Genomic DNA, 24,321 nt, shown 5'->3' with positions numbered 1-24,321 from the left:
GCTCCCAATTTTGCTTACAACCTTCTTGAGATCATCGGACCTATTCACCAAGATTGAAAGTGTGACTGCACATTAAATCTATCTTTTTTTGGTGACTGCATTAACATTACTTCTGGAGTCATGATCATCATTATGCGCTCTATCATATTAATGTGGGCGATCATGATCTTATCCATGACCATAACTGCTCTTGGCGAATTTGTCTAGATAAGAAGCTTGCCATTGCCTTCTTTTGGGCAGCATCTTTGCAAGACAAATTACCCCAGCTAATATCAATTCCCTTCACAAATCGTCTGCTTAGCGTCAGTGTTTGCATCAGCTGCTCATATGACTTTTGACCATCCACCACTGATCGGGGTCGACTACACCTTGCCCAAGGGTGGCCTGCAATCTAGCAGAGACCTCCTTTGGTAGAGATGTATCTCCACCCCGTCACCCAACATCTAGAGTATTTTTCTCTATTTTATTTTGTACCCGCTACAACCCCCCCCCCAAAGTATCTAGAAGACAGACATCAGAAACAGGCCTGGATCTTGCAACCAACACAAATAAAGCTGTGTTTTAACACGTTAACTTCAAGTATATTTGCTTGATTGAACATATTTGTGCTTTTCTAGTGCATTTATGAGGCACTAATAGGCTCATACTATAACTTCAGTCTTTGTACATTTTAAAACTCAATTTCTCAGATTAGCTCCAGTTCTACAAAATCTGGTCAGAGGAAAAATCAGGAAAAAACTCTGTGATTTCCAAGCAAAACCTCAGAAGTATGTTCCTTTATTTATGACAATGAGTGTTGCCAGCATTACCTGTCTCAGAACCCAGGCCAGAATATAACCAACTTTAATGCCAATACTCAATGATTCCACATCTGTATAACTTCACTAATTCCTTCCAGTCCAAATATAATTCAGAGGCATAAATCATTTACTCGGAAATGAAAACATGTAATCAAATGTTTTATCATACATTTGATTACATCAATAAGCTTAACTATAACACTTAATTTACCCATTCATTTAAAAGGAAGTGCAAAGATATGCACTTTAGCAAGGTTCATAAGGAACGGACGGCTGCAAAGCAGTTGCTGAGTTTGTTCTGCCTGTCCTTGGGTTTGGTCTACTTTGGCAACTGGGCTGCACTTGCTAGGAATGAAGAAGCCATACTGGAAAAATGTGATCCTGTTCTATGCAGGTGTGTATTGTTTGAAGCAGAGAGGAAGTTACATTTCAAAGGTAGGTAATTTAACCAATCTGTTTTCACATTTAACCTGTGAAATTTAATCTCTGAGAAATGCAACCAATTTAATTGAAATGTTATCACATCAACCAAACAATGAAATATGGGGAAATATGAGATCATTCACTTTGGATTCAAGAAAATTTTCTAAAATCAAAGTTAAAAGCTAAAAGTTGAATTTATTGTCATATGCACATTTATAATCAGGTAGAATGAAGAACTTACTTTGCAGCAGCATCACAGGCACATAATGTCATTGCCTGTTGGTTCAAAAACAGAATGCTTGAAGGGCAGTAGCAGTTCTTGAACTTGGTGGCGTGGGTCTTCATACTTCTCTACCTCCTGTCTGATAGTAGCTGCAGATAGATGGCATGGCCCAGGTGATGGGGATAATCTAAAAAATGGTGGAGAAGCCATGGGATTTAGGCTCAAAATGTAGAAATCATTAAAAGCTACTGGAAAACCTGCAATGATACGAACTAAAAACTGTAGCTCCTTCTTTCAAGGAATCAGAAATACAAGGCCTAGGTATTTTTTGCAGTTATATCAAACTCATTTGTTCACTAACAAGACTACATATGGGAAGGCTATATCAGCTTTCAAGAATGTACAACTATGATAGTAGAGCCGAATGCATTACATTATGAGGAAAGGTTGCATAGACATTTTTAAATATGTAAGATTAAGGAATAATCAAAGCAATGTACTTATGATGACTAAAGAATTTTATGGAGTAGATCAAGAGGAAATATATCCTCTAATTGGGGAGTCCAGAATTAGGTGGTGTTATCTTAAAGAAGACATAATTTAAGGTGGTGTCAGAAAACAGTTCTTTATGCAGAGTAGGAAAGTCTCAGAATCAGTTTTATTATGACAGATAACTGACTTTTTAAACAATATAAGTTATGATAAAATAAATAAGTAGTGCAAAGGAGGAATAGAGAAGTAGTGTTCATTGGTTCATGGGCTGAACTAAGCTCACTGAACTATTTGTACAACCTACTGACTGACTTTCAAGGGCTCTTCATCTCATGTTCTCAATATTTATTGCTTGATAGGTCAGATATCCAACCTCTCCCGGAAGTTCCGAGAGTCTCCCACGTATCGATAGTGGCTCCCTGACGCCTGGAGATTATATACAATATCCCGGAAATAGATTTTTTTGAGAGAGAGAGGGAGAGGGAGAAGGAGAGTGAGCATCCTGATTGGTCTCTCTTCGTGCTAAGAGTGGTCCCCAACCACCGGGCCGCGAGGAAACAATATGATTTGGCGATATGAAATGATATGAGTCAGCTGCACCTTTCCTCATTCCCTGTCACGCACTGTTGAATTTTAACGCATGCGAGGTCATCAGTGACCCAAGACGTGCAAAGGAATGGGTCTGTGACCCATTTGTGAATGTCCCCGGTGGATCATCCATGTCAGCACGGGAAAAAGATCAACCCCTCCAGCTTGCAAATGACAGCGGGCTGAAAAGTACAAACGTATGTTTGACGTAACATCTCTGCCGGCATTCTGGATCAAAGTCAAGGCTGAATATCCTGAGGTAGCCACGAAAGCATTGAAAACGTTGCTTTCATTTTCAACATCATAAGCAGAGTTTTCTGCAAAGAATGCAATGAAAACAAAATTGCAGAATAGACTGGACATAAGGAACCCCCTTTGAGTATCGCTGTCTCGCATCACCCCTCGATAGGACCGTCTTGTTGCAGGAAAACAAGCCCAGGGCTCCCACTGATTCAGCAATATTGGTGTGTTGCAATGATTTCATATGTTCATACGAGGAAAATATGCGCTGTGTGTCTAATATCCAAACGTTACTTAAAATGTTATGATGCTATTGACTTATAAGTGACTTATAACTCAGTGGTCCCCAACCTCCGAGCCACGAAGAATACAGCGGTGGCCGGAACGCACCCAGCACATCTTTAAGAAGAAAGCTGAAATAAACAAGCTAATTAATTACGTGCCAACCTTTTAGTTTAACCCCTGGTTTAAACTAGCTGGCTAGCTGCCAAAGAGCTACACTATTGATGTCCTACAATAGGCCAAACTTCCTGTAGACTTGCTTAAAGTTGTAATAGAATAAACATGATAATGTAAGTACATATTTTAATGTTACATTTTCTGCATATACCCAACTTGGTTTACAGATTAGACAAAATCACTAAACAAAGTATTACATACACCCTTGGAGGTCAACGGGGGGGGGGGGTGCTACCTGCGTGAAATGAGTTTTTTGCAGGGTGGGGTGCCTGATATGCTTTTTTCTTTATTTTTACATTTGCACAGTTTGTTGTCTTTTTCACACTGGTTGTCAGCCCTGTTGGTGCAGTCTTTCTACTATGGTTTGAAAATGAATCTCAGGGTTGTATGTACTTTGATAATAAATTTACTTTAAATTTGACCATTCAGAAATCTCCCAAAAATTATTGTTGAGAACCTTTTAAAAATGCAATTGACTCATTCTTGTTGGATAGCAGAACCAATACATGTGGAGTTAAAAAAAATCAAAGGGAAACCTTATAAAGTAATAAACACAAGAGATTCTGCTGATGCTATAAGTCCAGAGCAACACACACAAAAAGTTGGAGGAACCCAGCAGGTCAGGAAACATCTATGGAAAGGGATAGAGTCGACGTTTCGGACCAAAACTGAAACATCATCTCTATATTCCTTTCCATAGATGCTGCCTGACTTGCTGAGTTCCTCTTATTGTGTGTGTGTGCTGCATTAAAAAGTAATCATCTAATAATGACCCAAAGCACTTTATAGCCATTTAACTTGGGAAATGTGGTCATTATTACAATGTAGTAGCCAATGTGTGTTCAGACTTACACAAGCTTACTTTGGTCATGCTGATTGAGGAAGAATAAATAATAAAAACTTTTCCGCTTTCAATGGTACAAGCCAGAGGCCGAGTGGCCTAGAAACCGTTAATAATTGTAACATCAAACTTCTAAATAACACTTTTAACACTATATAAGCTCTTATATCCTTGAGTTATGGATTTAAACTGACCTACAGTTTTCACTATGCCCTACAATATCCCACACCACTTTTTCGTCCTCGGCTGGTAGAAAGGTCTGGGTGTGGGCCTGGATCTGACAAGAAGGTAGAATCGCCATTTTGACATGATTGTACTTGCTGTACTTTGTCCCTCGGCGGCACTGATCCGAAGGAAGATTATTGCGTAGGGGCGGGTTAAAGCGGGAGACGCCGGGCTGTGTGCGGGCTGTGAGTTGTGAGGCCCCGACTCGCTGTGCAATGGGCTCCCGCGCTAAGGTGAGTTCTGGGGACAGGCCCACCTAGTGGCCGACGCTTGTACCGGCCGTTATGCTGCTGACCAAGAGCCCTGCGGCTTTTAAGTCACTGACCTCTCTCCTGAGGTGAGCACTCTACACTGTAAATCCTGCAAGGTGACTTGCAAAGGCAGGAAAGGCGCAATCTACCGAGTGCCTTTCCAGTTGACCAGTGGGTTATTCCTCCCCTCCATCTTAATCTCCTGTTCGGGTTAATTCATAACATCGTATAAAGCACAGGAGGGTTTTTCGCCGTTGCCACTGCACTAAGCATAATCCATTGAGCTTTAAAAAATAAACCCTGTTTCAGAATCAGGTTTAATATCACTGGCATGTGTCGTGAAACTTATTGTTTTGTGGAAGCAATACATTGCATTATAAAAATAACTATGAAAATAACAAATAGTGTAAAGAGAGGAAAATAAGAACAAAATAATGACCTGGTGTACATGGGTTTATTGTTAATTCAAAGATCTGGTGGTGGAGGGGAAGAAGCTGTTCCTGAAATGTTGCGTGTGTGTCTTTATGTTCCTGTACCACCTCCTTGATAGTAGCAGTGAGAAGCCAGCATGTCCTGGGTGATGGGGATCCCTAATGATGGGTGCCACCTTTTTGAGGCATCGCCTTTTGAAGATGCCTTCAATGCTGAGGAGGTTAGTGCCCATGATGGGGTTGGCTGAGTTGACAACTTTCTGCAGCTTTTTCCTGATCTTGTGCAGAGATCCCGCCATACCAGATGGCAGTTAGAGTGCTCTCCACGGTACATCTGTGAAAATTTGGGAGTTTTTATTGACATACCAAGTCACCTCAAAATCCTAATGAAATATAGCTGTTGTCATGCCTTCTTTGTAATTGAATAAATATGTTGGGTGCAGGATAGATCTTCAGAGAGATTCCAGGAACTTGAAATCGCACACCCTTTCCACTACTGATCCCTGAATGCAACACCACTCAGCCAGCTGGTCTATCTCACTCCTGTACACCACCTTGTCACCATCTGAAATTCTGCCAAAAATAGTTGTGTCTTCGGCAAATTTATAGATAATGTTTGAGCTTACGTAGCCACACAGTTGTGGGTGTAGAGAGCAGAGCAGTGGGCTAAGCACACATCCTTGCGGTGCGCCAGTGTTAATTGTCAGGGAGGAGGAGATGCTATTTACGATCCTCACTGACTGTGGTCTCCTGGTGAGGAAATCAAGAATCCAGTACCAGAGTGGGCTACGGAGGCCCAGGTTTCGGAGCTAGTTGCTTAGAACTGAGGTTATGATTATGTTGTACACTAAGCTATAATAAATAAACATTAGTCTGACGTAGGCATTGCTATTGTCCAGGAGATCCAGGCAGAGTGGAGAGCCATAGAGCTATCATCCTCTGTAGACCTACTGCGGTGTTAAGCAAATTGCAGCGGTCCAGGTCCTTGCATTCACTCCTTCATTGCTGTCACTCTGAAAACCAAGTTGCTCCATCAACGTAAATGGTTTTGTCTGCTGCCTTATTCTGTCTCTAGCATTTTTCTGGTGCTCTTGGGTCACATATTTTGGTTTACATTTCCCTGTTCTCTTAGAACTGTGGATGGTTTGACCCACTGTAGTTCTGCTGGATGACAGGTGTGGTTTTGGAGTAGCCCAGGCAGGTAATTGCAGTACATTCCATAGATGGGACACACTGGTGGTAAAAGCGTGCTGTGGAATGAAATGGAATTTTTTTTTTGCTGCATAATGTCAACTTTCTTGCACAAGATTCTGCAGATGCCGGAGTTCCAGAGCAACAAACACAAAATGCTGGAGGAACTCAGCAGGTCAGGCAACATCTACAGGAATGGAATAAGCAGTCAACGTTTCTGGCCAAGACCCTTCACCAGTGGTGGATAAACCCAGTTCATCACAGGAAAAGCCCTCCCTGCCACAAGAAAGCAGCATCCACCATCAAGGACCCCCACCATCCAGGCTATGCTCTCTTTTTGCTGCTGCCATCAGGAAGCAGGTAGAGGAGCATTAGGTCCTTCACCACCAGGTTCAGTAATAGTTAATACTCTTCAACAATCAGGCTGCTGAACCAACATCGGTAATGTTACTCACCACACCACTGAACTGATTCCCCAAGCTATGAATTGACATTCGAGGATTCTACAATTCATGTTCTCATCATTATTTATTTATTTACTTAATTATTTTATTGTTTGTTTATTTGGTATTTGCACTGTTTTTCTTTTGCACACTGGTTGTTTGTCAGTCTTCCTGTGTACTTTTTCATTGATGCTATTGCATTTCTTTGCTCTACTGTGAATGTCTGCAAGAAGATGAAACTCAGGGTAGTAATGGGGTTTCTGGTTAATTGGGGCACATGGGGACCAGTACATTTTGTTTCATGGAAATAGCTAAAGAGGTATTTTTTTGAAAAAAAAAGAAAGTACCATTTAACTGAGTAACAAATTGTATATTTAAATGAAATACAGAATGAATTAGAACACCACCAAAACTACGTCAGTGCTATAAAGTTGTGTATTAGTTCCTAATAGTTATCAATGAAGGAATTCATTTAGTGTACACTGACATCAGCATTCCCTCTAATTTTTTTTTACAGTTGTGCAGACCAACTATTCCTCTGAGCAGGAGATTTTTTCACTACCTGAAAACTGTGCAGCATTTTAAATGTGTATATAAAAGAAAATTCCAGCTGCACAGCAACAATGGCTATGTGCGTGGGAGCATTTCAGTTACTGCGCGGCCGTGCACTCGCACAGCTTTGAGGGAACGGGCTGCCATGTTCTTTTGATTAACGTTAAATGTACAAAATCAGTGCAGATAGTGGGCTGCCTTCAAACAATGCTTTCAATGAATGCATCCTCCAAATTTTCATTTTCATTGTAACATTCAAGATGTTTACTGATATCTGCAAATTCCTCACAGTCCCTAACTTGAAGTAGTGAAATTTTTCATTTTCACTTCTGGCCATTTCTAGCATCTCCAAGCCTTGAATGCTTGAAACTGTAGTGAGCAAAACAGTTATGAATCGTCTTGCTGTTTATTACTTGCCAACTATCTGTGACAAAAATCACTGCTTTTTGAACACAAACACAAGTGACACTATTTAAGAACTGTTTGCTCTAAGCATGGTGTTAGAAAATGTTTCTAAAGATGCTTGTTAGAAAATGTTTGGCAACAGTCTCCTGCCCCAATTAAGCAGTGTAGTTTCCCAAATAAACAAAGGGAATTATGGCTATTTTCTTGATTTGTTTTTGTTCGTTAAGAGTTGTCCCAAATTAGTGGCTGTCTTAATTAACTGATGGCCCAATTAACTGGAATCCACTGTATATAGCGACATATGTTTGTACTTTGAAAATAAATTTATTTTGAACTTTGACCCTGCTGTGTAGTGACACAAAGATTAGGTTGAAAGCCTGCTTTGAAGATTTATGATGAAGAGCTGGTGGTAATAATTTAATTTAATAGCAGTTATTTTTTCACCCTTGGGGAACACAAATATTAATGCCACATCCCAGCTTGAGCTAGACTCCTACCCAGATATTGCTGTATGCAGGCACATTTTCTCCTGAAGAAATGCAATTGGATTTGACCATGTGGAATTGTTACTGAACATCCCCATATATGAGGAGGAGAGTCATTTATGAAGTAGCTGAAGGCAACAGTACTTTGTACAGAATGACTCCATCAGTAGACTACTCTCTGCTCATGTTGATTGACTTCTTTTGTACAAGGTCTCCAAGATGGCAGATTTGGTCATAATTAACTGATGTTTAGACCAAGGCTGTAAGGAGAGAAGGGACTGAGTGGTTCAGGCAGAACACAAACTGAACTTTGAGCAGTTTATTGGTACGTTATGAAATTGTTGATAATGCATTTCATAACTTGGCTGATCAAAAGTAGAACTCGGGTGATTGGATTAACTGGTTTGGATTTGCACTGTCTTAAGTATGACTTGGATACATTGACAGAAAGATGTCAGTTTTGTAAATCTTACTAGAACATCTTGCCTAAGGATGTAAGTAGTTCTGGAGGGGAAGTTCAACAATACAGCAAAAATATCGCTTGCTTCCTAGAGCTGTTACAGTATCCAGTGCTCTCAGCAATTTCTTTGATGTTGAGATGAACTGACTGTGAAAAATTTCATGGAGGGAAGCAGAAGAGTATTTACTAACATATTTGACTGAAGGCATTGTCAGTGCTTTAATTTTCTATTTGAAATGTGCATATTGACCCTGCTACTGCTGACAATGTAGATGTTTAGCTGCTCCTGTAGCTCCCACTTCATACTTGCTGTGCAATTGTTCACCATTATTCACAGCTTGATGGTTAGAAAAACGAGCACTGGGATGTGATCTTTTGGGAACCAAGTATCATTGGAAAGGTGAGCATTTATTCCTGTCCTTAAATACCCTCAAAGTGTCCTGAGCCAACTGAACTGTTAGCATCCTGGTCAAAGTTCAAAGTACATTTTTTAAAGTAAGTAGACATTATTCAGCCTTGAGATTCATCTCCTAACAAGCAGCCCAAAACTAAGAAACCCCAAAAAACATTTTGCAAAAGACTTTCAAACACCCAAAATGCAGAGGAACAAAAAACAAATCAAGCAAATAAAAAAACTTGAGCAGATAGTGTTCTGAACTGAAGGCCACAAAGGGAGTCTGTCCATGGACCCTTAGTTTAATACCAAGCAGTGATTAAGTATTTAGTTGTTTTCCTTGTTTCATCAGCCACCAGCCAAAAGTTGCTGAGATTCACCAGCACCATCTTAAACCATAATTTGCTATTAGGTAGAGTTCCAGGGTTTAAATCCAACAGCAGGTAAGGAATGGCAATGTATTTCCAAATTAGGGTGGTGTATAGCTTGGGAAACATGCAGGTAGTGGTGTGACTATGCACCTTAGCCCTTCTTGATGGGAGGGGATTACACTTCCAATATCATTGACTGTGAGGAGTAGTTGTTTGATGGTATTTGACTGCACTTCACTGGAATGAATCTTTCACATCTTTTTGCTTTGGAAGGTATTGCAGCTTTTCAAAGCTTTGCATAGAACAAGGAAAGAGGTGTTCAGAGGTGATGATAAAACACTGGAAGGTAAGCTGAATTATTATTGGGAATTGTGCAAAAGTGATTATTTTAAGTAAATATAGAGACGCAAAAAGATGCATTTTGTCATCACCTGTTTAAAATAACTTTCTTCGCTACTGGAAAGAAATACTTGATGTGGATGTGCTGCAATTGTCATGACTAATGCAACTGTACCTTCTCTTATTTGTAGCAGTTAAACATGAGCTGAATATTACTGATCATTTGCATCTTACCTATTTTACGAGCCTACCTACTGAAGATTGAGAATTATGACTTTCTCCAAAGAAAAATTCCACTCATCATCTTTTTTGAGATCTTGGGTGGATTCACAGAAAGGTGTCAGGGCTAGGCAGTGTCAACAAAGTATTTTATTGTGGGTAATATGGCCTCTGGGGCTACTTGTACCAGCAAACAAAAGGGCCTCGGATCTCGTAACTAGCCTTGGGTATAAACAGTCTGAACTGAGATCAGCTGCTCAGAGGTGAAAACTGTTAGAAACAGAGTCTTTCATGATAAATGGCATGTTCCAGTTTTCCTGTTGAGAAGTTTGTTTTCTTTCAAATATTGGATCTGACTTTGAATGCAGTATTTTAAATGACTAAAATCAGGCCTTGCAATCTATTCTTAGCGTATTAGCAGTTTTGGGGAAAGCTTTTTAAAAAATCAAAATGGATACTTTCATTAATGTCTTCCCATGACAAATGAAATGATGTTTTGGCAAATGGAGTTGAGTTTCATTGCATTTGGTGAGTGTGAGTACAAAGTTCAGAGAAGAAATTCCAAATGTTCTTGGCAGTTAGATCAGACCCGGGTTTGATTCTAGTTACTGATGCAGTATGGAGCTTGCATTTTCTTGTGACTGCTTAACATCAGGCTTCTGTAAATCACCCAAAGTAGATAAGGCTGGTGGAAGTGTGTGTTTACGTGTATATCATAGCAGTTAGCCTTGCGCTTTACAGCGCCAATGATCACTGATCAGGGTTCAATTCCCAACACTTGCTGTTTATATATTCTCCCCAGGACCATATGGGTTTCCTTCAGGTGTTATGGTTTTCTCCCACATCCAAAAGATGTATGGTTAGGGTTAGTGAGTTGTGGGCATGCTATGTTAACACAGGAAGCATGGTGATAATTGCAGACTGTCCCCAGCATGATCTTTGCACTATGATGGTCGTTGAAGCAGTCGATGCTTTTCACTGTATGTTTTGATGTCTTATGTACACTTGATAAATAAAGCTAATTTTTAATCTTTAAGATAAAAAAAAGTCATGTTGAGAGTAGGTTTCGGAGAATTTCAGGATATGGGATTAAACCCAGAGTCACACAGACTCGATGGGCCAAACTCATCTACTACTTCCATTTGTCTCTCCATTCTCCTGGGTTCTTTCCTGTTCTCATTGCCTCATACTGCTGTCAATTCATTTTACTTGCCTTGTCTATGATATTTGATTTATTAATAGTTCAGACTCTATGCATGTGTAAAAGTAGATCATGTAGTCCATTGAACTTGCTCCTCCATCCAGTACAATTGTGGCCAATTTAATCTTTTGCTGCATTTCCACATTCCGACCTGATCACCATTACTCTTGGCTTCCTCAATCACAGTCTTAAAAATACTTAACGGCTTGGCATCTGCAACAAACTTTGCATGATATAAAATTTCAAGGATTTCTCATTATTCGGTCTTAAGTGGTCAGCTAAAGACAGTTATACTACAGCATTTACATCCTCATATAACTTACTTTACAACCTATAATCAATGACAAACATCCATCATCATTTTCTACTGTAAACACTAATCCAAGAGGCATCCCTCCAAATAGTTTTCCAGCTTGAAAGTTGCTGGCATTCTTTGCCCAATCAAACACAGAGCTGCCTCCAAATGCATGAGATGTGGTGGTGGTGCACATGAAGCCTGAATTATTACTTGCGTTGTCTATAATATTTGGCTCATTAAAATGAATTGATGTCAGTAACAGGCAATACAAAATGGAAAGAACCCAGGAGGAATGGAAATGAGAGAGATGGAGGTGCTGACTCTGACACTACTCTCAACATGCCCATCTAATGAGACACTCTCACTCTCGAGTTTTGTCTGCAGAGGATATACAATATGTTTAGAAATCATATGGGGTTTCTGGGGACTATGAAGTAATTATTGTACTTCAGGTTTCAAATTTAAATGTTACATTGAAACTAGTTTTGTGCCCTGTTTTGCAGCTGCAAGGCAGAAGATTAATTCTGAATTCCGGAACCACCTTAATGAATCATCTCCAGAGCAAATATCTGAGGTCTGTTTAGTGTAGTGATCATTACAAGGGATCGCTCTTCTACTAACAAGTATTCTGCTTTTCAAGTGTGCATGCTTAGCTAATCGGCCAATTGAACTTCACTGTTGAGGCGTGCAGGAACTAGAGGACACTGTGGTGCAGTGGTGGATTCAGTCCAGTCTGTGAGTTTGCCCATTCTCCTTGGGACTGCATAGGTTTCTCTCGTCTTCTTTGGTTTACTCTCCCAATCCAAAGATAAGCTTGGAAGTTAATGTTGACTGAAAATTCCCTCTATTGTGTGCCGCATCTCCTGAGGAGACGTTGGATTGTATAGAAGGGGAGAGAAAGTTAAAAAGAAGTGAGCAGGGGCAGTTGGCACACTTTGGACAACACAGTTCCCGGGGAGACATTAGATTTTGTAGCGGGAGCGAGAGAATTTAAAGGAAATGAGTGGGGGTACTTGGTACATTTTGGGCACTTCAGTTCCCAAGGAGACATTGGATTGTGTAGAGAGAGAGTTTAAATGAAGCAAGTGGGTCAGCTATCACATTTTGGGTGCCTCAGTTCTGAGGGAACATTGGATTGTGCGTAATTTGGCACTTGGCTGGATCCAATACAAAGATGTTAGGTTTATCTGGAGCGGCCATGGAGGGAGTGGAAGTTGAGGCTTTGGCTCATCAAAGCTTCAGCAAGGAGAGGCATAGACTGTAAGTAGATTTTTTTTTGTTATTTATTCTTTCTTTCTTATTGCACTTTTAGAGCAGTGAAGATGCCGGGCACCTTAGTACAATGCTCCTCCTGTGGAATGTGGGAAGTTAGGGAGACTTCCAGTGTCCCTGACAACTTCACCTGCAAGAGGTACATCGAATTGCAGCTTCTAATTGACTTTGTTAAGGAGTTGGAGTTGGAGCTGGAACTGGATAAACTCCAGATCATTCGGGGGGCTGAGGGGTTGATAGATTGGGCTTACAGTGAGGTAATTACATTCAAGGTGTGGAACACAGGAGGCCATTAGGAGGGGGAATGGGGATAGGTAGCAGTGCAGGGCCTGTTCCCCTCAACAACAGGTTTGATACTGCTGGGAGGGTGACCTAGCAGAGGAAAGTCACAGCAGTCAGGTCTCTGACACAGAGTCTGGCTCTGTGGCACAGAAGGGAAGAGAGGAGAGGAGGCGAGCTGTAGTGATAGGGGATTTGTTGCTTAGGGGAGCAGAAAGGAGGTTCTGTTGGCAAGAAAGATTCCCAGATGGTATGTTGCCTCCCAGCTGGAGGTTAGGAACATCTTGGATCAAGTACACAGCATTGTTAAATGGGAGGGCAAGCAGCCAGAGGTCATGACCAATGATGTGGGCAGGAAGGGTGATGAACTTTCAACATATTTACTGGGACTCCCATACTGTAAAAGGGGCTGGATGGGAAAGAGTTTGTCAAATGTGTTCAAGAATGTTTCCCTAATCAGTACATAGAAATCCCAACTAGAGAGAGTGTGATACTAGATCTCCTATTAGGAAATGAGACAGGGCAGGTGACAGAAGTTTGTGTAGGGGAACACTGAAACTAATAGCATTATAATCACAAGATGCAAAGTAATTGTGGAAAATGATAGCTCTATTCCTTGGGTTGAGATCCTAAATTGGAAAAAGGCCCATTTTGATGGTATCAGAAAGGATTTGGCAAGTGTGGACTGGGACATGTGTTTTCTGGCAAATGTGTACTTGGTAAGTGGGAGGCCTTCATGAGAGTTAAAAGTTTGTATGTTCCTGTTAGAATAAAAGGCAAGAATAACAGGTTTAGACAAACTTGGTTTTTGAGAGATACTGAAGCCTTGGTTAAGAAAAAGAAGGTGCATAGCAGGTATAGACAGGTAGGAACAAATGGGGTACTTGAGGAGTATAAAAAAAAATTAAAGAACACTTAAAAAGGAAATCAGGAGGGTAAAAGAAGGCATGAGGTTGATTTAGCAGACATTATGAAGGAGAATCCTAAGGGATTCTACAGATATGTTAACAGCAAAAGAAAAGCAAGGGACAAAATTGTTCTTTGGAAGGTCAGAGTAGTAATCTATGCATGGAGCCAAAACAAATGGGGGAGATCTTAAATGGATTTTTTTTTTGTATCTGTATTACCTCAGGAGAGACACAGACTGTGAAAGTCAGACAAAGCAACAGCGAGGTCATGGGCCTTGTACAGATTACAGAGGAGGAAGTGTTGCTGTATTAAGGCACTTTAGGGTGGATAAATCCTCACGGCCTGACATGGGAGGATAGTACAGAAATTGCAGTGGCCCTAGCAGAGATATTTTAAAAATTCTTAACCATGGCTGAGCTATCAGAGGATTGGACGATAGCTAATGGTGTTCCGTTGTTTAAGAAGGACTCTGAGATTAAGCCAAGAAATTATAGGCCAGTAAGCCTAACTTCAGTAGTGACCAAGTTATTGGAAGGTATTCTAAGGGACCAGGTACACAAGTATTTGGATAGACAGAGACTGAGTAAGGATAGTCAGCGTGGCTTTGTACATGGTAGGTTGTGTCTAACCAATCTTAGAGTTTTTCAAGAACCAGGAGAGTTGATGAAGGTAAGGCAATGGATGTTGTCTCCATGAACTTTAGCAAGGCCTTTGACAAGGTCCAACATGGGAGGTTGATTAAGAAGGTTCATTTGCTTGGCATTCCAGATGAGTTTAGTAAATTGGATTAGACATTGGCTTTGTGGGAGAAGACAGAGATTGGTAGTAGATGATTGCCTCTCCGACTGGCGTCTTGTGACTAGCGGTGTGGCACAAGGATCAGTGCTGACTCTGCTGTTGTTTGTCATCTGTGTCAAAGATCTGATTGATAATGCAAACTGGATCAGCAAATGTGTGGATGATACCCAGATTGGGGTTGTAATGGACGGCAAGGAAGACTATCAAAGCTTGTAGCGGGATCTGGACCAGCTGGAAAAATGGGCTAAAAATTGCAGGTCGAATTTAATGCAGATAAGTGTAAGGTGTTGCAATTTTGGAGGACAAACCAGGGTAGGTCTTTACACAGTAAGCAGTAGGGCTTAGTGAGGATTGTGGTAGCAAAACAGCTCTCGAATACAGATCCATAATTCCTATTCGTAGGTTGATAGGGTCATAAAAAATGCTTTTGGCACTTTGGTCTTCATAGATCAATGTATTGAGTGCAGGAGTTGGGATGTTATGTTGAAGTTGTAGAAGATGATGAGGCCTAATCTGGAGTATTTTGTGCAATTTTGGTCCCCTACCTACAGGAAAAAATTTCAATAAGATTGAAAAAGTGCAAAGAAAAGTTAGAAGGATGTCCTGAGATTTGAGGACGAGTTATAGACAAAGGCTGAATTGATTAGGTCTTCCTTCCATAGAATATAGAAGATTGAGGTGAGATTTAATAGAGGTAAAGGAATTATGAGGGTTAGAGATGGGGTAAGTGCAAGCAGGCTTTTTCCACTGAGGTTGGGTGAGACTACAACTAGAGGTTAAGGTTATAGGTAATGCTTAAGGGGAACATGAAGGGGATCTTCTTCACTTGGTGGTAAAAGTGTGTATTGAGCTGCAAGTGATGGATACCACTTCAATTTTAACATTTAAGAGAAACTTGGACAGGTACATGGATCAGAGGAGTACGGAGGACTATGGCCCGGGTGAGGGTAGATGGGACCAGACTGACTAATGGTTCAGCATGGACTGTATAGGCCAAAGGCCCTGTTTCTGTGCTGTATTCTATGACTGTAGTGTATGTGGGGGCAGGCGAGATGAGTTGATGGGCACTTGAAAGATAATGGGTTGTAGGGACATGAGTATGGTGATAAGACTGGTGTTGTCTGGAGCCATAGTAGGGCCCAGTGGTGTTGTCCAGAGCTGGAATTGGCTCAATGAGCTGAATGACCTTCCTGACCTGTGTGTAAAGGAACATGAGAATGAGATTAGTTTCAAAACCGAGGAGAGTCGTTTTCTAACAGCAGAAGGGGCAGGAATGCGTGCGGTTTCAGATTTAAGATTGGCTGAAAAATAGGACTATGATGCTGGCAATGTGGAACAAATGGACAAAAGGTGCCATGGTAGCATAGTGGTTCGTGCAACACTTCTACAACTCGGGATGTTGGAGTTCAATTCTGGTGTCCTCCATATGTCTTCATGGAATGCGTGGGTTTTCTCCAGGTAGTCCAGTTTCCTCCCACAGTCCAAAGACATACTGGGTAGGTTTATTAGGCATTGTAAATTGTCCCATGATTAGTTAGGGTTAAGTAGATTTGTACAGGGTTTGGTGGGACAGCGCAGTTCAAACAGCCGGAAGGGTCCAGTCTGTGGTGTATCACTAAATAAAATAAAAGAATTAAAATTTGATACCATATTGTGCTTCATGATTAAAAATGGATTGCTCAGTGCTATGAAATTGGAATTCCGACGATGATTTTCTCCTTTGCACTGCCGAAGTACCCACACAGGGCTTCCACTTGCTTTCGACACATGCCTCCTGCCCTTAACTTCCATCTTTGTCCAGAGACCTGATGATGTTGCATTGGATCTATTGTTAGCATGAAACAAATTATTGATGTTTTAGTAACCTTTGTAATATATGTTCTGTTTTCTTCACAGTTAATTAAATTAGGATCAGATGTAGATACAGTTCTCAGGAAGACTGTAATCCAGGGAATTCACACCAAGCATAATACCATTTGTAAGTAAGATTTATATCTTATATTTTTAAAACAAAAATCTTAACTACAAAACTGATCATACCTTAAAACATTATTAGCGACTTTTGCGTTTTTTTCCATATTGTGGTTGAAACTGATGGTAGAATAGGGTAATTTGGAAATTTCCTTTTATTGTTCTATCAGATTTTGTAGGTTGACACAGTGATGGCACAAATTGAGCTGCTGCCTTATCCCTAGGAAAAAGAGTTCAGTCCCATCCTCTGCTATAAATGTGGAATTTACAGGTTCTCCTTGTGACCACGTATTTCCCCTCATTTCTCCCAGTATGTTCCTACATTCCAAACAATGCTAGCTGATAGGTTAATTGACCATCAAATTTTTCCTAATGTAAGTGCATTAGAGAGGAGAGAGATTATAGAGGGGAAAAATCTGGGAATGGGATTGATCTGGTATCTGGCAAAGACGAGATAGGCTAATGGCCACATCTGTATTGTGAGAAATGTTCTTTATTTTCATTCATATATTACTTTCACATTTGAATCATGTGTGATTCATGTGTACTGATCCATTCAAATTTACATTGCTGGGGATGAGCATTTGGCCACCTGTTACTGTGTTGCCAAGAAACAAAATGGGAAGCAAACCATTCAGTCTCTTACGTCTAGCTAATCTTTTACCTTGGCTGCATTGATCCTGTATCTCTTGATTCTGATATGTACTAAAATTCTAATCTGTATTGAGTAGTCTTGATAACCAAGTGCCACTATCCCTGTCCAATAAGAGAATTTCAAAGATTCACTATCTTCTAAAGAAATTTTCTTTTCGTCTATATCCTGAAAGGCAGAATGCTGATTTTTTTTGAAATTGTCTCTTCTGGTTCCTTCCCCAGTAAGGAGAAACATCATCCTGTATCTATACAGTAAAATCCTGTCAGAATTTTGAATATTTTAATGAGTTGCTCTCATTCTTCTAAACTCTACAATATTGGCTTACTATCCTTGGTCTCTCCTCTTGCACCAGGTTCAGGAATCAATCTGTTAAGCCTCTTGCGTTTCCTCTTTCGCAGTTATCTTTCCTTGGATAGGGAGATAAGACATGTTAACACAATTTTAGGTGCAGTCTCTAGCGTTCTGTATAATTGCAGTCTCTACTCGTGTACTGATCCTCTTGCAATAAAGATCAACGGACCATTTTCCGTTCTAATTTATGATACTTAAATATTAGTTTGTGGTTATTCCTGGACAACAATACTTTCTGATCTGTGCTTTTCTATTTTTTTGACCAAAGTTGATAACTTCAGTTTTTACACATTATATTGCTTTTTGCCAACCCCTCACCCATTCATTTAGGTTATCTTCATCCCTCAAAGCACTGAAACCAAAACATGGTTTCAACACTATAAAATGTTCAATCTGGCTTTTTTCCCCCCTCCCCAATAAACTTTAAGTAGGGTATTTCCTATTCTAGTGAACCGTTCTTTTAAATTTGATTCTTTCCTGTCACTTTTTGTCTTAATTTCTACCAATTTACTACTAATGTAAGTAGTCTCTTTCATGAATGCCATGCTCTGATCATCTCAGTCTTTATGTAATGAAAAAGCACCCAGGTTCTATTGTTTGTTCTTGCATTTAAACCCTGTATCCAGGGTATCTTAGTCACTCTTATCTGTGCCTTCTTACTCTAACTTCTCCCCTTCCTTCCCAATCCTGATGAAGGGTCTCGGCCCAAAATGTTGACTGTTTACTCTTTTCCATAGAGGCTGCCTGGCTTGCTGAGTTCCTCCAGCATTTTGTGTGTGTTGTTTTGGATTTCCAGCATCTGCAGATCTTCTCATGTTTGGAATAGACTGACCTTGCTGGTGATCAGCAGAGTTATCCTGTTCATGATTTCTACACAAATGCATTGCAGCAGAGAAGTCGGGAAACCCTATTATCAGATGCTGGTACATCTGATCTCCGTTATACTGCTAGATACAAATTGAGCCCGGGATGGAGTACAAATGCTCCAAACTGAAGGATGAATACACAATATCTTTATATATGGCCCCTTAGCATTATGTAAGTCTTTAACATGGCTCCATTCATTTGAAAAGGAGGTGAAGTTCGGTGACGTAAATGGAAAACACACATGAAAGTTGTAATTTTGCTTTTGTATTTGTTGTTCAAACATTCAAAAATGCATTTATAATTTTAATTTAATAATTGTTATTTAGAACAACACTCTCAAAATACTGTAGGAACTCAGCAGGTCAGGCAGCAAACGTGGAATGGAATAATTCATCAGGACTGGATAGGAAGAGAGCCAGAGTGGGGAATGCTCTGGATTTCCAGCATCTGCAGAAACTCTTGTGTTTATAAATAATTAGAAACACTTGTAAAGGCCTTCAGCGGTCAAATGGCCATATAACCATATAACAGTTACAGCACGGAAACAGGCCATCTCGGCCCTTCTAGTCCATGCCGAACTCTTACTCTCACCTAGTCCCACCGACCTGCACTCAGCCCATAACCCTCCAGTCCTTTCCTGTCCATATATCTATCCAAATTAACTTTAAACGACAACATCGAACCTGCCTCAACCACTTCTACTGGAAGCTCATTCCACACAGCTACCACTCTCTTGAGTAAAGAAGTTCCCCCTCCTGTTACCCCTAAACTTTTGCCCTTTAACTCTCAACTCATGTCCTCTTGTTTGAATCTTCCCCACTCTCAATGGAAAAAGCCTATCCACATCAACTCTTATCAATCCCCCTCATAATTTTAAACACCTCTATCAAGTCCCCCCTCAACCTTCTACGCTCCAAAGAATAAAGACCTAACTTGTTCAACCTTTCTCTGTAACTTAGGAGATGAAACCCAGACAACATTTTAGTAAACCTCCTCTGTACTCTCTCAATATTATTGACATCCTTCCTATAATTCGGTGACCAGAACTGTAAAACTCTGGTGGCACCCTCAGGATTTCTGGGTTTACACCAATAGTTTCATCACAGTTGTCATTCTTCCCAGAATTTGATGTTTCTCTACTTATCGAGTTCCCTCCCTTTTCTCCCTCAAAGAAAACCTCCATTTGATACACATTGATTATCTCTATAGTTCTGTGAATTCATTCTCAAAAAATAATGAGCCACTTAATGTTTTATTTCCAGTTCTAAGACCCCGGGAAGATGTTCTGCTGGATAACGTGCCCTACAATGATAATCCTACGAAGAAAACTAATTAGTGTAAGAAATATTTCAGTGAAGGTTTGGACTTCATGTATTCTTATTGAAACTACTTCATCTTGAATTTGCTGAAAGGCTGTTGAAATTTTTAAGGACTAAACATAATCAAGATGTGGTTATAGAGAACCTGATTTGTTTTTCTCTGGACAAGTATGAACTCTGCACTGGTACTCTAGATCACTCTGTTACATTTCGTTCACTAGTGCCCTACCATTGAGATTACAAGAACCACCTGGTTTGACTTTACAGTGCAAAATATTTGGGTATTTCCACTGTACCTAACTATTAAATGAATTAAATTTCCTTGTTGTCAGTAGTAGTTTAGTTGTGATTAAGAGACCAAGTGCTAACTTGTGGAAACATTACAGAATTAATAACACTTACGAAAATTGAAATTTTTTGGATGAGATCATGACCCACAGTCAATTGAGTTCTCTTTCTTCTATTCTGTTGGTTGTGCATTGTGTTACTTGCTTAGTCATTGCAATTAGCTTATATTGATTATTCAACAAATATAAAGCAAGTCAAACACTTGTACTAGAAATCTTTGGGAATTCAGTGCAAGGTTATCATTTCGGCAAGAAATCTGCCTAGTTTATACTTGATGGAAACAAAGCCTAAGTACTTCTGCTGGAACAGGTTTCAAAAGTTGAAGATTTAATACTTGAAATAACTATTTCACAGGCTAGTTTTGAATTCCTTTCAAATGTTGGAAAAATTCTCAGAATTTACAATTCTAGGAAAGATGAAATGGCTTTGCCTGGTCTTTTTTTATATAATGCTAAGAATAGAAATGGTATTGATCCTCTGTTCATTTTCCCAAAGAATATGATTAATTTATATTTTTTAAATAATTCAGCTCTTCTGTCCCCTCTATTTTTATATGCAACTAGAAACGTGCATTTATGTGCATTTTTTTTAAGACCCAGCTGGTGGCATAGTGGCATCAGCGTTGGACTTCGGGATGAAAGCTCCCGGGTTCGAATCCAGCCTGCTGGCTCCCCTGCACGCTTTCCATCCGTGCTGGGTTACGAGCTGGTGATCTCTTTGTAAACTCACCCGGCAGAAGGCAATGGCAAACCACTGCTGTAACTTGCCTTGTACGCAGTTCCCCACTACGTCAGAGAGGCGTGGAGGGAAATCATCCGCTAACCGGAGAAACTCCGGATGAGACATACCTTTCCTTTTTTTTTAGTTCAGTACCCCCCAGTTTATAGATTGGGGGATTACCTTATTATCGGCTCAGACTTGACTACTTGAAATCATTGTACCACCTGATTTTCTTGTTTAATTGAATACTTTTGCCTATTTATTATTGATCAGAATTGGTTCTAGCCCCGGACTTGTTGCTTTTCACCAGTAATTTTTAAAATGTGTAGTAATGTAAACATTAAATGAACATCTTGTTCATTTCTTTCTACTCATGCTGCATGTTATACATTTACGTTTCCCTTCATTTATTACACTTTCTAGAAAGCTGAAAATGGATCCACATGCATGATTTAGTTACACTGTTTGATACTCGTGCTGCTGTGAACCTCATATGTTACAATGGATGGAGTGTGTGAATAAAATTGTCTTGATAATGCAAGTTATTTTTTTGTAGATAATTAATTCATTGGGCCTACATTAAATAATGAACATTTCATGACAATGCCAAAAGCAGGGTTTTTTTTTATATTTGTGTTTTATAACTTATTTTCCAACTTGAGGTAATAACTGTATTGACATTGAGTTGATTCATTTTCATATAAATAAAATATTGCAAGATAAAATGACTGGTGCTAGTCTTTTTACTTGTGCTTAAAATTTGCAAACACATGAATTTTGAGCCAGAATAGGCCACATGGCCCCTCAAGCCTACTCTGCATTGAATTAGGTCATGGCTGTTCAGAATAGCTGATGCGTAATAGATATTAATGTTAGTTCATTGCAGAGTAATTTGCATTTTTTTTCAATTCAAAACTAAAATTGTGATTGCACAAAATATCAAATCAGTATCATATGTTCTAATTTATCATCACATTCTTGAAAGCTGCAACTGATTATTCATAACAAAATGAACTTTTCTAAGAAATTTCACATTAAGCAGTCATGCAAGGAAAATTGTGCATCATGTTGTGGTTGCTTATTATATATGGTAGATTCAAATATGAGTGACAGTAAATTTTACATTATAGCTGACTGTTATACCTAATCCATTAAAAGATGTGATGGAATTTGACTTATTGCACTCTCAGAATGTATCTCACACGTCAGAATTTGGTATTGTGGGTGAAGTTATGAAACACTGACCTTTAAGAAAGCTTTTCACAAATATCCAATATTTTTATGATTTTCTGTTTAATGGCAAAGATTATAAAGAACATCAATTCTAGGGAATTTCTGGCGCACAATACTACTAATATTCAGCAAACATTTATGTTTGATCATTAACTGAAAATTGGAACATAAATTTGAGGTACAAGTTGAATTGTGGAGTATTTGAGAAAGGGAGAAAGTATTTGAAATCAAATTAATTTTTGTTTTGTAATAGTAACAGGGAAAAATTAAAGGATGTGATGAAGTTTCTTTGAAATGTACCATTCCATCTAATTCCTGAGAAGTTAACGGCCCATGGCTGCTCATAGTGGAGAAGGTATTGGGAACTCTGATCATATATCAGAAGCTCTGCGTAAGTAGTGAAGGGAGTTCACCACGTTGCAAATCAACCTCTTAACCTATCCCATCAGCTACTTTTTGCCCCATCTGTGAAAGTTTGCACTTTGCACATTGGCTTCCTTAATCAAATCAGAACTTGTAAAGCCGGCTTAGAGGCAGGTTACCCTTGATCCAAGGAACAGCTCAAAAAGAATAATTGCAACTATAAAATCTTAACAATGTATTGCAATTATTAATTTGCTTTCTTGAATGGGCGAAGCTGCTATTGAAAATAGTAAAGAATGAGAAAATAGACTGCTCTGTCAATAAAGATCCAATATCCTAACTCAACCAGCCTTGCTCCTATTTTATTTAACCTTTAAAATTGAATTCCAGAGACCCATAATTATTTACTTCATTCACCAATATTAATTCTGTGCACACTACTTCACATGCAATCTGATCCTTGTACTACTCAACAGCACTAACCTTGATTTAAATGTAATTCAAACATGGGATTAATAGAGAGGGGTGTGCCTACTAGTCAGTGTGGCCATGTGGCTAGTTTCAATGCTGTCTTATACAATGACCATAAAAGCAACTGATTAATTAGCTTTTTTAACCATTAATTGGCAACTGCTTAACATGATGGCTTTGAAGATTTGGCCATTGTATGTCCTTAAATTGTTTAATTAAATTGCAATATATGTATAGTGTATAATTTTTGTTGAATCCATGCTCATATAATCTATCTACATTTGGTCCTTAATTGTCTTCCTGTTGGGTTAGTTCCTTAAATGACCCACTTCCTCTCACATCTGTTAACGATCTTCCTAAATACTTGTATTGCCTACAAATTAGCAAACGTGGAACTTTGTTGCAGTCTTAAACCTAGTCATTGAATCAAACTTCTAAACTTTCAAACTTTTAAAACAGCAAGTATCCAATTGAAGACAATTTGAATGTTCTGTCAATGTAAACAAAAAGGAGAAATCACAAACTGGTTAAACAGACAAATTAGAAATAATCTTAGTCTGTTTGATTATAGCAGATTATAATTTAAAGCTTTTGTCAATCTTTGTGAAGGTGGCCGTGGTTATAAATGAGGTTATCCGATCAGTATTCCTTATTTGAAACAGTTAAGGGAATTCAATAGTTTTGAAAAGTGTGGAAAGTGACAATGTTTCTAAGATAAATTATCAGATTTAAATTTGTCATTTTACTAGAAAGTGGAACTTTTTTACATTGGAGAATGTGGGAGGTTAGTTAACTATATGAAGCTGTGGTTCAATTGAAGGATTCAAGATTTAGTATTTTTTCGGCTATATGTTTCACACCTGATTAGTAGTAAGTTTCATTTCACTTACTGATGCTGATTTCTAGCTCTGTATTTTAATACTATTTGACTGCCTTTAATAGTTCAACATCTTTGATAAAAGATTGCTGTGTTTAGCAGTTTAGCTATGACAACAATTGCTTATGCATGATTGTTGGTAGAATTTTAAAGTTGATATATGGCCCCAAAAAATTGATATATTCAATTTGATGAGAAGTTAAATTGCAAATTTATCTAAGCATTTCAGGGAAAACAATCTCTGAGAAATCAGGAGGTGAATTAATGTGGGCTGCCCCAAAAGAGCAAGGAGCATCAACAAAGCAAATCCATCATAGTCTGAAATGTTTCACAGTAAATCAAATTTCAAAGTAAACTCCACCATGGGTAAAGCCCTCCCACCATTGAGAACACCTACATGAAACAGTGTTGTAGGAAAGCAGCATCCGTCATCAGAGATCCTCGCCATCCAGGCCATGCTCTCTTCTCGCTGATGCTATCAGGAAAAAGGTACAAGAGCCTCAAAACCTACACCACCAGGTTCAGGAACAGTTATTACCCCTCAACCACCACGTTCT

General features: G+C 39.3%; 1 protein-coding gene across 1 annotated transcript; it reads left to right on the top strand.

Moving 5' to 3' along the window:
• Positions 1 to 4,441: 4,441 nt before the first annotated feature.
• lyrm7 (LYR motif containing 7) lies at positions 4,442 to 21,534 on the top strand. Its single transcript, XM_063069203.1, has 5 exons — positions 4,442 to 4,524; positions 9,548 to 9,620; positions 11,835 to 11,905; positions 16,486 to 16,567; positions 19,696 to 21,534. The coding sequence occupies exons 1-5, from the start codon at positions 4,507 to 4,509 to the stop codon at positions 19,767 to 19,769; spliced, it is 318 nt and encodes a 105-aa protein (XP_062925273.1). The 5' UTR covers positions 4,442 to 4,506; the 3' UTR covers positions 19,770 to 21,534.
• Positions 21,535 to 24,321: the final 2,787 nt, after the last annotated feature.

Source organism: Mobula hypostoma, chromosome 16, assembly GCF_963921235.1.
Source record: "Mobula hypostoma chromosome 16, sMobHyp1.1, whole genome shotgun sequence".
Taxonomy (NCBI): domain Eukaryota; kingdom Metazoa; phylum Chordata; class Chondrichthyes; order Myliobatiformes; family Myliobatidae; genus Mobula; species Mobula hypostoma.
Note: the sequence above shows the minus strand (reverse complement) of the source record. Positions and strands in the feature narration are given on the sequence as shown.